Raw genomic sequence first — 14192 nt, forward strand, 5'->3', positions numbered from 1 at the left:
CACTGTTCTTTCCCACACTAGCCAAATTGACTTTTCTATGCTTTATCGCACTATTCTTCCTTTGCTTGGGATGTCCTTCCCAGCTTGTTAAGCTCCTTCAGAATCTAGCTCAAATGCTACATTTCCTTTGAACTCTCTTAATTCTCCCAGACAGACTTAGTCTATCTTTCTTCTGGGTTCCTATGGCACTCTGTACTCTTTGAGAAGTCCATTGCCACATTTTTGATAAATAATTTGTTCGTGTTACTATATGGACTATTTCACTGATCTTTGCTTCCCCCAGCACATCACACAGTACCTGGCACATAGTTCGGGAAAGCTTAACTGGTGGTTGGGTAAACGCATTACCCTCTAGATTCCCACGTTTGCAACCTCTCGAGGTCGTCTTCTCTCCATCTGATCTGCTTCTTACGCAGGCTGCTGCTGTGGCCTCCCAACTATGCGGCATGCCTGCCTTTTCCATCCTTTAAGCCAAGTAGCCCTCATACTGCTGTTTGCATATTCTCGCTCACGATATTTTCCCGCATGGTACTGACTGACAGTCTGCCACCCATCACGTCTAACTAACTTCTCTGACCAGCATTCGAGCCTCCCACCAACTAGCCCTCTAAGGCTTTGTCCCTCACCATTTCTTGATGTTTCCCCATTGACCCAGCCACACAAGTCTTAGCACGTACCGCTCATTAACTAGCTGTAAGCCTTCTACCTAAACCCTGGTTGATAGGTGCTTTCTGAGAGCCTACTAAGCAAAAAGCACCATGCAAGGTGCTTTCTAGGGTATAAAGGCAAGGGAAACACAATCCCTGCTTTCAAGGAACCTGTACAGGAAAGAGGCACACATCCCAGTCACTGTTAGAAGGCAGGACATCGCCTTAGTATCAAAAAGGTACAAGTTCAGGGCTTGGGAGTTTTAAGGGCTGTAAAATCATGTCTGCTTGGGGATCGCAGGTCAGTTTTTTTGTAAGAAACATTACATTTTAGACTTTAAATGTATTATGATAGAACTTGGGACTGGGAGGGGGGGAGTACCAGCATTAAGACAAAGGTGAGAAGATCAGAAAGAGGAGGGCAGGCCTGGATGTGCTATGTTTATGGGGGGACTAGTGAGCAGAAAGTGAACAACAGAAGGCCTTTTGTAAAATGCCTTGGATGGTGGAAAGACCTTACCTTTAAGGCATTCACTCTACTGTCTCTGCCTATCATGAGCCTTAATACCTTACCCCAAAGTCCCTTCTTCCAGGAAGCCCTAACATCTTAACCAGTCTTGATCAGCACTCATACTTATAATTATTTTTAACTTAGGTACACTATATCCCTTCACTGTCTGGTCATTTCCTACAGCTTCCAGACAGACAGTCAGCTTCTCAGTCACCAAAATCAGGGCTTTCCCTTACCTTCACTTCCCACCTTTTTCTGCTTAACACAGTACTTAGATTGGTTCAGCCTGGTTCAGCCACTAGGCGTATAATAGGGCAGGGGTTCAAACACTCCACTGCATGTTACTCATATCCATGTCAGAGATGAATCAGAATTCCTGTCCCCAGGGAATCCACAGTCTGGTAACTGATAATTACATGATCGTGAGCAACTTAATCTCTCTGTGCGTTAGTCTTTAATGTATTCAGTGGAATTAATAATCCCTGCCCTGTCCTCTTTAAATCTGGTAGTAAGGATCATATATGTGGAGGGAGGGAAAAAAAAAAACCTTTTTCAACTCTACAGCATTATAAAGTAGCAGCAGCAAATGCTTTTTGCATGAGTGAAAGTCAGAAGTAATTTTCCTTCCTGGCCCCCAGCTGCTGAACAGAACACTTAGGAGTTCTGGAGCAGGAAGTTATGATTATGAGTAAATGAGAAACTAAAGAGGCCCTTCTATTTTTAAATACCTTGGACATCAGATCAGTGCTCCATGACTACCTCATGAACATTAGTACTATTACCAGATTACCAACGAATTTGCTACTAAATGAAGCTAGGAATTAGTCGTGGTAATTTGCCAGGCAACACAGGGCCTAGCAACATGCAGCACTCTTTTGCTCATAGACAGAAGCCTTTAAGAGCGAGATGGAAAGTAGCCTTGTAGTGGTACAGGCTGGCCCCCTGGGCAAATAAAGAGTGTATTATCTGCGTCTAAATTGTCTCTTAAGGCTTCTTGTTGGAGATTAATGACCACAGTGGTAAGTCCTTCGAGTTTGGGAGAGTGGAAGCGGGGTCCCAGGGGCTTTTGTCAGTGACTGAGTTGTCAGAGAGAGCGATGGCCATAAAACTAATGACAGAATTAAGAAATGGACTGTTGCCATCCAAAGGCTGTGTAAGCATTGCCTTCTTAGGCCAATTTGTTCTTTGTGCAGAGTTGAGTTCCCCACCCGTCGTCACTCCTGAGAACTCCCAAAACAGAGTTGTCTTCATTTTCTCATTCACTGCATGAGTGTTTACTGAGCTGGGAACATGGAGACAGTTCGGTCCCTGCCTTCACAGAGCTCACAGTCCACCCTCATGACATCAAGGTTGTGGAGACAGTGGGAGGCATTGCTGACTGAGACCAGTAGGAATGTAATAGGCCAGAAGACATGGTGTTATAGAGTGGGCTCCTAGGGGTGCTCTCATGAATTTTGGAAAGGGGCTGTTGTTAGCCTTAAATACAGTATCTTCAATAGGAGGTTCTGGATAGAGTAGGAGAAAAGTGTGAAACAAAACTCAAAAGCATAAAATTTTTTAAAGTCCACTAAAGAATAGATAAGGAGCAGCGAGTCTAAGAAGTCTGGGGTTATGAAGGCTTACACAAGAGACCCCTGCCACGTATTAGGGCTTTGGCCTAAAAGACTGTTGGATTTGTGACAGAAAATGGAGAGACTGACAGCATTTTGCAGTGGACAGAAGGTAAGCCAGAAGAGGCAAATAGACACACATCGGGCACTTGTGCCGTCAGTTTCACCAGTGTACCGGGACAGCGCTGGGGACAAAGGGCACCTCTCTTCCCTGTGGTTCACTTGATCTGGAAGTGAGGATTGAGTATGCTCTGTAGAGGAGTAGTTTAGGGAGAACTGCACCAAAGAAAAGAGAATTAGTAGAAGCCGGTAAAGCTTAGATTTAAGGCACTTCTGCTAATTTTTTAGGTTAAATACGTGGATAGGATCATTTTGACCCTGACTCATCATATAGAAAAAAATGAGTTTAAGGCTTGACTCCTGGGGCCTCTGTGGTCTATTAAGAATGAGGCCCATTAGACAAATACTTTGGAATAATGAGAAGTGGAAGACAAAGCGAGGTGGAGTGGTTTCTTTGTTTTGTGGTTGCTGTTGTCTATGAGTTTCGGGCAGAATAGTGGCCTGTTCTCCTCTGCTCACTGTCCAGCTTTCATTCCCAAATGCTCACTTGTTTCAGGACATGGTTCGACGTGGAGAGATCATAGACAATGACATTGAAGATGAGTTCTACCTCCGGCGCTTGGACGCAGGCCTCTTTGTTCTCCAGCATATCTGCTACATCATGGCTGAGATCTGCAATGCCAATGTCCCCCAGGTACGAGGGGCTTCCCCTGGAGGGCTCCCTTCCAGGGATAGGGATGGGGCTGGGGTGAATACTTCCCGTAAGCTGTGCCAGGACCAGTGATCTTTTCTTTCTCTCCCCATCCTTCCCCTTCCTTACTAGATTCGTCAGAGGGTTCACCAGATCCTAAACATGCGTGGAAGCTCCATCAAGATTGTCAGGCACATCATCAAGGGTAAGCTGGGTAGCACTTGGGCCTGAGTCTCTGAGGAGTTAGATGATGGTTGTTTTCTGGGTCCCTGTCAGTAGCCCTGGTGTTCAGTGCACAGTGTTCTCTGTGTGTCTGAATCATCTTTGTCGGAACACCAAAAACTAGCCTAGATCTTCTCTGCCTCCAGCCCTCCGATTCCAGGATTTAAAAAACATAACAAACAAGAAGTACTAAGGCTTGAAAATACTTGTTTTAAAAAAAAACAAAGCAAAAAACAAGGAAGTAACAAGAAATGATTAACATTATGCAGGACAGAAGAAAGTGGGTGTGAGGCAGTGTGGTGGAGTAGAAAGAGCGTGTTTGCTTTCTAGCCCCAGCTCGGTCTGTGTGAGCATGAGGTCATACATGACAGTGTCCAGTCTAGGGCCTGGCATATATTAAGTTCACTGAGTATGAGGTTTTCTCCTTCCCTGTCTTGCCCAAAGAGTCCCCAGACACAGTTGGATCATGTGCTTGACCCAGCTGGAGTGGCTCCGAAAAAGGCCTTGGTCAGTGAGCAAGCCCTTGGTCATAAGGCATGGCCCTGGACTGGGCTCTGTGATGCAGCCTTGCCCTTGGGCCACCTGGTGACTAACCAGGCAGCACAGACTGACATACCTGGCACGAATTGGCCACTATTGGCTTTATTGACTGACAGCACCACAATTCAAAGCTAACCAAGATGGACCATTCACTACAGGCAAATCATTTTTCTTCTCTCACCCTCACACTACCCACTTCTAAAATGAAGGGTTGGGCTAGATTTACTCAGAAGGGTTTCCTTTAAGTTGCTTATAGTTCCTATTGTAGGTGGGAGATGAGATGCTAAGGTAAATAATGCACATTATAAATCAAAGAGAGGTTAAGAGGTGGGCTCTGGGATCACACTCTTAAATTTAAGTCTTGTTGTTATGTGCATCAAGTCAGACTGACTGATAGCGACCCCTTCTTGGATTTCCAAGGCAGTATCACTATGGAAGTAGATTGCCCAGCCTTCCTTCCAAGGAGTGGCTGGTGGGTTTGAACTGCCAGACTTCTGGTTAGCAGTCAAGTGCCTTAGGCACTATGCCACCAGAGCTCCTTGGCTCTGCTATTTACTGTGTTTCCTCAGATAAGATTCTGTATTGCTCCATGACTTCAAATAATGGTTGAAAGGATTAAAGGAGATGATATATGTAAAACGTCTGACCCTAAGTAAGTTCTCAGTAAATATTAGTTATTATGAGTATTATAGGGAGCTCTGGTGGCACAGTGCCTAAGGCATGTGACTGCTAACCAGAAGACTGGCAGTTCAAACCCACCAACCACTTCACAGAAGGAAGATGGGGCGATTTGCTTCCATAAAGATTTACCACCTCAGAAGCTGCAAAAAGGACAAGGAGGCCTCATATTCTGATCTCCTAAAACCCCACAAGAGGAAGGCAGACTCACCATCAATAGCCCAAGGCCTATTCCTGTGAGGCCAGACATACTGCTTTCCTCCAGCCCTTTCTCCAACCGTTCCTCCCAGAGCACCCACCACCTCTCTCCTGGGTTCGATAATTCTCTGCAGTGGCCACACAGAGCTCACAGATTATGGGGTTTATTAGGGAAGCACCACAGGCTACAATTCAAGTTCAGGAAAAAATGCTCAGTCTCTTTCCCAGCCCACTGTCTCTCAGTCAAGTCTCTCACAGTCTCTCCTTCAGCAGTGCTGGTCCCTCGGTGTCTCACTCAGCGATGCATGTCTCTTGCATCTCTTTCCCAGCAGCACATGTCTCTTTCAGTAGCGCATGTCCCTTTCAGCAGCACGTCTTCCTCAACCAGCAGTCAGAGAGAGTTCTGCCTCTAGGAGGCCTCCTTTTGAGCCCGGCAGAGTGGTCAAACTAGCCAATCATAGCATCAGAACTCTAAGCACCTGAGAGAGAGTGGGCACCTCCCAGAACATTCTATTGTGCCACGCCCAACAGAAATAACCCAGGTGGGCGACTTTAGCAATCAGGATCTCCTCAGTTGCTAATAGCAATTCCCACCTTGGAGTTTACAAAGACTTATGGGTAGAAAAGCCACACTAAGTAATTTACTACACCGCAGAAGCCCAGTGGGGGTTGCTATGGGTCAGAATAGACTCAGTGGCAGTGAGTTTGGTTTTGGGTTTTATGAGTGTTATGGAGTATGATCATTATCATCATCACCATTATTACAAGTGATGCATAGCTAAAAGCGGTGGCATTGACCTGGGTCTTAGAGGCTGGGGACAAGGGCATTCTAGGAAGAAGGAACAGTGTGAGTGAAGACGTCAGGGCTGGAATCACACGGTCAGTACAAGGTTTCCTAGGCAGAGGGACATGGTGACTCCATTGTGCCCATTTCAGAGACGGGAGCATTGGAGACACTGGGATTTACTGTCTTCTCCCTCAGAGAAAAAGGAGCTCAAAGGGGGACCATTCGTGAACTAGCACTGTGCCTTCTGAAACAGCACCCTAGGTGCTCCCATCTCGTTCTTGGTGTCAGACTCACATGAATTACTGCTCGAAGTGTCGTTCCGCCTCCTCCCTAAGGTGTAGCTGTGCTGATTTGCAACTGCAGCCTTTAAATGGCATTTGCTTTTAACGCCCACAGGTTCAATTAGAACTTTCTATTACTCTCAGCTCTGCTCTCCTGCATTTAGGCTTTTCCCTGTATTGCATCCCTGTAATCAAAACAGTGATCTCGGAGAAAGAAAGTGTTTTTAACAGGTCTTGACACATAGTAGGTGGGTGTTTCTCTTTCTGAAATTCTAGCACGTGTACTTGGTGTTAGTCAGAATTTTCCACTGCTGTGAGTGAGCCTCCGTCTTCCTCAGATCCTGGCCCTTCCCTTAGTGCCTGTCAGAGCATTGGGCACTTACCAGAAGCTAAATAAATATTTGTTGAGTGAGTGGTACGGGCGCGTGAGCAGGTGAATGAGCAAGTAAGCGAGCGTCCTGCCAAGATTCTGACGTGCTCTTGTTTCTCTTCCTTGTGGCTTCCTTTCCTTCCTCCTCTGTCCAGATCCTTGCACCCGTTCTTCCAGGCCTACATCCAGGCATTCATAAATTCTGCCAGGTCTGCCTCTAACTCAATCTTGAATCCATCCACATCTCTCTGCCTGCTGTTCTCCATCATAGCACCCTGTGTATTTTCCTTCCTAGCCCTTATCACAGTCTGTAATTGTTTTTATTTATGTGTCTGTTTACTCATTTTGTCTGTCTCATACATTAAAAATGTAAACTCTGTGACACAGCTCTGCCTGTCTTAACATGTATTCTCAGCACCATAGCAGTGCCAGCATATGATAGGAACCCCATAAATGTTCTAAACATGTTGAGTTAAGCCCTACTCTTGTGTGAATTTATGTTGGCAGACGTTTACTGGGACTCCTCAGGGCGAGGCACAGTGTTGGATACTGTGCTCTGAAGGTGGCACTCACACCTGCCCTCATGGAGTTTATATTCTGGGAGAAGGGTGTACAGATGACCAGCCATATTCAAATCTAAGGGAAATGTACCCTCCAATAACTGCTCAGCTAGTCCTTGGAAGCAAGAATGGCCAGACTTCTTCTCACCTATTTTGGTCATGTTGTAAGAAGGGACCATTCCCTGGAGAAGGATGTCATGCTTGGTAGGGTGGAGGGTCGACGAAAGAGGGGGAGGCCTTCAACGAGATGGATTGATACAGTGGCTGCGATGATGGGCTCGAGGTATAGCAGGGATTGTGGGGCTGGTGCGGGATCGGGCAGTGTTTCATTCTGCTGTGCATGGGGTCGCTATGAGTCGGAAACGACTCGACGGCACTTAACAACAACAACAACAACAGCATTGCTCAGTACCAGGCTCTGTATCCAGGGCTGGATACAGACAAGAAAAGTGAGATTCCCTATCCTCAGGCATTCACAGTCTAGTCAGGAGAAATACACAAAACTAATTATAATGTGATAAGTGCTGTGTTAGAGTTGTGAACAGTGTGCCAAGGGAGTGGTGAGGAGTCAGTGATGGAGGCACAGACCAGGGTGTGGAGTCAGAGTCGCAGAGGACGGAGAGGCTACTTCTTCCCAGGACTGGGGGTTGGTGTCCCAGAGGAGGGGCGCTTGAGAGAAAGGCATATTCCAGGCAGAGGGAGCAGAAGCCCAGAGCCAGGCCTTTGTAAGGAGCCAGCACATCAGCAGAGACAGAGCAGGATGCGGAGGCTGGAGCACTGGGTGGGGCTGGGGTGTTGCTGGTCGGGGCTCTTGGTTTCTGTTGGCTACACAGTGAGTTCTGGGGAACAGGTCGGGACTGCATCCTTTAGTCGGTCAGCAGAGAGTTGGACATTCTCATTAGAGATCAGAAGAGGTGCTGGTTGAGGGGACCTGGAGTCTTTAGTGTAGAGGTGACATTTAAAGCCAAGGGCAACATTGCTTAGGGCGGAGAATCCCTGAACATGACTCTGACCATTTTTTAAAAATATTCTCTCCTTATGGAAGGTGATAATAAAGGGTTCTGGACCCCCTTTCCTTGGCATGCCTCTCCCTGACTCCCACTGTCGGAGCAGCCTGTCTTCTGTGTCCCTGTGGTTGGGAGCAGTGTGTGCCTATATGGTACGGCCCATCTCCATCTCTCTGAGCAGCCTGTGATCACCCACACATCAGGAACCCAGGGTCCTAGCATTTAGGTGTGGTAGCCAGGGATGGGGTTGAAAGGGGGATAGGGCTCCACCGGTGGGCTGGAGGCGGGGGCTCTGCTCAGGCCTACTCCTTAGAGCCCATCTGGTTCTTCTTTCCGCCTCCTGCCTCCACCGTCCCTTCCATCAAAAAAAAAAAAAAAAACACATGAAAAACAAAGCCTCGTAAAGAAAACCAGCTCATCAGTCTGTCCTCTTTGATTTTAATTTTATTTTTAAGTTTGGGTTGCTTCCTTTTTTTTTTTTTTTTTGTTAAGCATACTAATTAGATGCAAGCTTCTTTCTTTGATTTTATGGCCTACATATTTCCTAAGTTTTGCTGGCAGGCTGACAGCTGATGTATCCCTTGAGGTCTCAGGAAAACGCTGATGAGGCAAGCCCAGCAGGGGACTTTTCCCTTTATTTTTCTGCCCCTTTCTCAGGTTCTCCTCCCTCCTTTTCTGTTGGGGGTGCCAAGAGAGCTGGGAATAATTGATGGCTCATTAAGGCCTCCTTTCTGCAGACTGCTTACTCGGCGCTCCCAGAGTCCAGCTTCCCTGCAACTGGCAGGAGCTGTGGGCCTGCGGCCTGTGGGACCCACACAGGGCTGGGAGGGAGCAGTGGTCTCTTCCCTCATCTTGCCGGACTGTGTGCTGCACAAGGACAGCAATGGTCTTCCTGCTTTTTGTCTCTCAGGGGCCTGGTGCCATGATTGGCAGAGAGGGGGGAGTCCCTTAATGCTCAGTGGGTGTGGGTGCCAATTGGTACTAGGATTCTTTGTGCTGTTCCAAAGTATGGGCCCACAGAGTCAGAACAGTCACTTAGGGAGCACCACCTGTGTGCCAGGCTTTTAATGTACGTTATCTCTAGTTCTTCACCACAGCCCTAGAAAGCAGAGTGATAATCTCCATTTTGCAGAGAAGGAAACTGAGACTTACTGAAGTTGAGAGATGTAATTCACATCATTAGTAACATTGGAAACTAGATTCAAGCTCAGCCAGACTGTCCACAGTGGTCCTTCCAACTTGCAGAAAGGAGGAATCTAACTGGGCTGAGAGACTGATGTACTCCTCCAGGCTTTTAAGAGAGAAAAGAAAACTCAGAGCATCCACCTTTAGAGAGCACAGGATGCTGGCTGGGCCCCGAGGACGAAAGAGACACGTTGGAGGCCTTTTCCCCAAGGAGCATACAGTCCCATTGTGGGTAAAATAACCATAACACAAAGCAGAATGAAACCAGTGCTAAGATACAGAGATTGAGTAGAAATGAAGAAGGCACAGTTCATCCTGCGAGGGTTTGGAATGAGTGTGAAGATCCAAGGAGGCTGCATGGAGGAGGTGGCTTCTTGAGGCAGAAGAATTTCTGTCAGCAGATATGAATGTACACCATTCAGTGGCCACTGCCTTGGATGTGGCATAGGAACTGCGACATGTGACACATCCTTAGTGCAGCTCCTTGTGCCGAGAGTTACAATAGCAGCCCGTTGGAGCTCTTAAGTGCTTCGAGTCCATTGGTGAAAGTTGTCAGAAGGCCACCTGCATGCTTGGGAGCAGCCGAGGCTATTGTACAACAGCAGGGCTGGTTTGCAGAGGAAAGCTTAGAGGATTACTGACTCCAAACTCTTTCACTGGTGGGCAAAGAGAATGAGGCAGAGACATCAAAATGCTTTCTGAGACTGGCCCATGGCCCTTTAATTTGCTTGTGTTCTTTATGGCTTGAAATACCCTCTTAGAAGCTCATAAACATGCATTTCCATATTGATTTGGAGTTCTTGCTAACCTGGGCTTTGCCTCTGCATTTTTAAAACTGTAGAAGCTGATGGGATTTATCTTCTGATGACATGTTAGTGTGTGTGTGACTTGCACCAAGTCAGGGTTGCTGTGGCCACTCAGGTATTTGAAAATAAGAATCGGATAGCTAGCTGCCTCGACAGGGCTCAAGCATCTTAGAGGCCCTTCTGAATGCCTTCAGCAAGATGTGAAATTTGCTGCCCCCTGAGCCGTGCACTCAGTTCGCTCACAGGGGCTTTCAGGAAATGCCAGTGTGGGTGCTGCTAAGGTGGTGTGTGAAGGAGGGAGGGAAAGCGCTGCCGTTTGAGGACTAGCTTTGTGCCGGCACCTTGCTGAGATATTCCACATGTGTTAGGTGTATTTCCTCTTACTCTCGAAACTGTGCTTACTATCCTGTCCCTCAAAATGAAGAAATGGAGTTGAAAGGTTATAGGGTACAGCCAAGGGTTAAGATTATGGAAGCAGCCAGTGGGCTACCCAAGTTCAAATCTAAGCTCTGTCACTTTCTAGCTGTGTTGCAGTAGGTGAGCTGCTTGCCCTCCCTAAGCCTCGCTTCCTTCATGGGCACAGTGGAAACAACCTGCTCTGACAACTGGATGAGGTATTGTGTGTAAAGTGCTTACGTGGGGACTGGCACATAGGTGCTTGAGACATGGTGGAGCTACCTTTTATTGTTGTGCTTATCGTCCAAGCTAGCCCAGTTAGTAAGTTACAGAACTGAGATGCACAGATCAGTTTAAATTCAGGCTCTGTGTGACTTAGGGAACATGGTGGATAACATTTTTGTGCCTTAGTTTCTTCCTCTGTACGAACCAAACCTAAAAAAAAAAAACAAACAAACACATGGGCCCTCTCAGGAAGGCCAAGGTTAAAATGTAGTCAAGTGCTTGGCACAGAGTAGGGGCTCAGTAAATAGAGGTTGCTTCCTTCCCATCCTGACCTAACCCTTTCACCTGGAGCTGGCAGCTGTGTCAACCCAGACCAGGCTCCTTGGGGCCTTGGGTAATGCAAACAACGCAACCACTGCTGGGGAGTCGGATCTGACTCATAGAGACCCCTCCTTGGGTTTCCAAGGCGGTATCCTTACGGAAGTAGATTGCCCAACCTTCCTTCTGAGGAGTGGCTGGTGGGTTTGAACCGCCAGCCTTCTGGTTAGCAGTCAAATGCCTTAGGCACTACATCACCAGAGCTCCTGGGGCCTTGGGTGGGTAGGTGTTTTCCCAACCAGCTAAAATGTCCTCAGGACTATAGGGACATGAATCTGTAGCATCTAGGCAAGAGGATATGGTCCCTTCTCTTTTAAATGGTTTTCATTAATGAAATTATGTCACAGAGCCCTAGCAAAATGTTCTCTTCCTGAAGCAGCGTAACTTCTAAACCTTCTGTACTGATTGTTGCTGTCGAGGAGTTCGTTTTAGACCTGAAGGATTTTCCTTTCTCAGTTAGAAAGCCGGGCAATATTTTGTGGTTACTTCTGTCTTCAAGGGTTTTCAGTGTGAAAATATTGGCATTCCTCCACTCCCCCATCCCTCTTCTTTTTCCTCGTGAATTTTTGAATGAGTGAGCATTTAGGGCTAAAAGTCCAGGAACCTGAGCCAGATTTGTGAGCACTAGTCCAAGTCTCCACCCTGGAAGACAGTCGTTCCCCCCCAATCCACCACCTCAGCGCCCCTCCCTCTGCCTCTTAACATAAACAGAACAGCTTGTATTCCATGTCTGAATAGTAAACCTGCTGTCTAAAGTTTGCTTTAATATTTATGCGTTCAGCACGGCTGCCTGTTTTTGAGTTCCATCAAAGCCTTTATTATAAAATGCTCTCCTACCAGCTCCTCCTCTTCCTCTCTCCGCATCTCCTCTCTCTCTTTCCCTCTCCCCCCACCCCTTAGTTCTTCCTTCATCTAGCACCTTTTTCCTGCATCCCTCTTTTCCTGTCTTATACACACACACACACACGTACACCCACAGACAGACAGACACACACACACACACACACAGCAAAGAGAACTCTTTCCCGAGACCTCTGGGAGAAATCTGTTCAATATTTATAAACTGCTGCAGCAGCTATAATAACCAGAGGTAACTGGCACTACCAAGATTTGCTCCAAATAGGAGTCTACTCTAAAAACAAAGAATGAGGAGGGGTGAGGGGTGGAGGGCGAAGGGTGAGGTGTGTACAGTTGCTTCAGGCTACCAGGGCCGTGTGAGAACATGAGGCCGGGGCAGCAGACCTGGTTTCTGGGCCCAGCTCCATGGCCGGCTCACTGTGGGACCCTGGCCAGTCATCTGCCCCTCAGGGTTGCAATAAATTTCTGCGAGCCCTGCCAGCGCTGACATTTGGCGACCTGGGATGCCGAAGGTGGCTTCAGCTGGGCCACCCCACATCTGTCTGGCTTTGCCACTGAGCCCCTTTACCACACATGTTCATTCTTTCTAGAGTCTTATCTTTAATGAGGACTTGAGCCAGATGGGCCAGATGCCCTGTGGGCCCAGGCGGCTTTGGACTGCTCACAGAGCAGGAGTTGCTGCTCAGAAGATGGGGAGCAGGCAGGGTAGGGTGTCGCTAGGGTAAGAGAATACCACTTAGGGACCAGCCTCGCCCCTAGTGGCTTTTTCAGTACCTTCTTACCTAACTCACATGTGTTCTGGTTTGAATTCCAGCTCCTCTGCCCTGCTAGACTCTGGCAAGTTGCTTAATTTTTCTAAGAAGCCTCCGTTTCACCTGTAAACAGAGCTGACATTCTCTATCTCATAGGAATGCTACAGAGATTACAGGAAACAGCATGCGTAAATGCCTGGCACCCAAGCATTGGGAGAGTACATCAGTGCCCATGCCAGTGGGTGTAAGAGGCCACTCTGCTTCCAGATGCCACTAACTCAGTTTCCTGGCCAGGTACCAGTGTGACATCCTGTTTCCAGAGAATGGGTCTGACTTTATTTACGCCCTCCCCACAGATCACACAACAGAGAAGCTTGCCCTCTGACAGGACGGGTGTTCTGCGTACAGTAGTGGAACGCACTTTTCCTAAGGCCTTGGCCTAGGTGATTCTGCAAGGAAATTGGTCCAGACGGTGGTTTCCCTTGAGTTTGTGCATCCTGGGAAGAGATGAGGTCCCTCCAGGGAAGCTGGCTGTACTTTGGAAACTCAGTGCCCCAAAGGATCGGACTGTTTCTCCGTTTCCTCCCTCCTGGGCCTGAGAATACATTAGGAAAGCAAAGTGTTAGTTCAATCCATTAAGACTCTTGCTTCCAGACCTTGCCTCCAGGGGTATTCGATGCTATAATGGTCATTTCTCTCTCCCCTGGGGCAGCGACTGTCAGTCACATGTGAGTAAGAGATACCACTTACATGCAGCCCCGTGGCCTTCTCCTGCAGCTCCCTGCTTTGTTGCCCCCCAACCCAGCCCTCTCTTTAAGGGGCCTTAATCGGAGGCATCACAGCCATTTGCTGTTGGAGGTGATGGATGGGCCTAATGGAAGAGGATGATTTCCAGGGAGAGACACACAGCTGGCACATGTCTGTGTCCCAAATCCCATTTCCCGGCACATGTCCAAAATAATAAAGAGAAAGGAGGAAAAAAGAAGAAGTGGCAGGAGCAAAATCCTTTCCCAAGCATGGGGTTTGGGGGGCTGGTTGCACACTTTCACTTTCTTCCCTCTCCCCACCTTTGTGGGGTTAGATCAGCAGATGTTTTGTTACACAAAAAGCTCTTACCAAAGGGTTCTCTTCATCTTCTTCACAGACCAGGCCCCCAGGGCAGTAATGCAAGTGGCCATACATAGAGTCAACTTGTGAGAGAGCTTGTTTGCCTGTCAGCTGTCAGCTGTTATCAGACCTCTGGGTGGCTCTGGGCCAGGCTCTGCTAGAACTGCTCTGAGAACAGGACAGGACCCCTACCTGCAGGAAGCTCCCAGTCTGGAGGGCAGCGGTCAGGGAGAGAGGCTGGTCTGGAAGTCGGGCCTGAGTGTGGTGGAGACAGAGGAGGAAGAGACTGTCCAGGAGGGCTGCCTGGAGAAGATAGCTCTGAG

General features: G+C 47.8%; 1 protein-coding gene across 1 annotated transcript in view; it reads left to right on the plus strand.

Moving 5' to 3' along the window:
- The window catches only part of CTNNBL1 (catenin beta like 1), a 169766-nt gene that overhangs the window by 153101 nt on the left and 2473 nt on the right, over positions 1-14192 (plus strand). The window contains exons 13-14 of the mRNA XM_007934654.2: positions 3385-3522; positions 3652-3724. Of these exons, the coding sequence (XP_007932845.1) occupies positions 3385-3522; positions 3652-3724 (211 nt within the window). The remainder of the gene's footprint in view (positions 1-3384; positions 3523-3651; positions 3725-14192) is intronic.

Source organism: Orycteropus afer, unplaced genomic scaffold (assembly GCF_000298275.1).
Source record: "Orycteropus afer afer isolate SDZICR_OR568_19922 unplaced genomic scaffold, OryAfe1.0 scaffold00020, whole genome shotgun sequence".
NCBI lineage: Eukaryota > Metazoa > Chordata > Mammalia > Tubulidentata > Orycteropodidae > Orycteropus > Orycteropus afer.